Source organism: Phytophthora parasitica (genome assembly GCF_000247585.1).
Source record: "Phytophthora parasitica INRA-310 unplaced genomic scaffold supercont2.90, whole genome shotgun sequence".
Lineage (NCBI taxonomy): Eukaryota > Oomycota > Peronosporomycetes > Peronosporales > Peronosporaceae > Phytophthora > Phytophthora nicotianae.
In genome coordinates this window covers 196,576-197,099 of record NW_008649076.1, presented here as the reverse complement: position 1 = coordinate 197,099, position 524 = coordinate 196,576, and the positions used below count along the sequence as shown (strand labels likewise).

Here is a 524-nt window from a genome sequence, read left to right as displayed (position 1 = left end):
CGATCCAGCATGCGATCGTACTCAGCGTGAGCTTCTTCAATCGGCTTGTCGAATAGCTCCTCGATTTTCTGTTTGAAGCAAGGCGTATCAATAATCGATCTGTAGGGCTTACCTTGGCCTCCTATCTTGATTAGCTCAGCTTTGATATAATTCAACTGCTGAATAACTTTCAGTTTTTCAAACATATCATTACTGATATCGATATATCTACGAACTCTCTGATGCATCTTAGAGAGTTCTTTCTTATACATTTTGATCTTCTCATCCTTGTCGTGATAATGGCAATACCCAGATTTTAGTGCACTGTTAGAACATGCGGTATCGTTTCTAGTGGTTGCTCGACACAGTGAAGGCATTTTTTTTGTCTATATAATATAGGCATAAATATCTTAAAAGATGGATATTCAATATGTTGATTATGACCCTCTAGCCAAGGTATCAGTTTATGACAATAGCCACATTGCAGAAGAAGCAGAGGGGATTGCGCGTAAAAATGAAGAGAGGAGGAAATTAAGACAGTACTA

General features: G+C 38.4%; 1 protein-coding gene across 1 annotated transcript; it reads right to left on the bottom strand.

The window, feature by feature from the left end:
- Positions 1 to 36: 36 nt before the first annotated feature.
- PPTG_24397 (hypothetical protein) lies at positions 37 to 227 on the bottom strand (the record flags this gene model as incomplete). The annotated part of the gene is made up of 2 exons (XM_008916892.1): positions 37 to 68; positions 113 to 227. 2 exons carry the CDS (start codon positions 225 to 227, stop codon positions 37 to 39), a joined length of 147 nt encoding a protein of 48 aa, XP_008915140.1.
- Between the last annotated feature and the right edge of the window lie 297 nt (positions 228 to 524).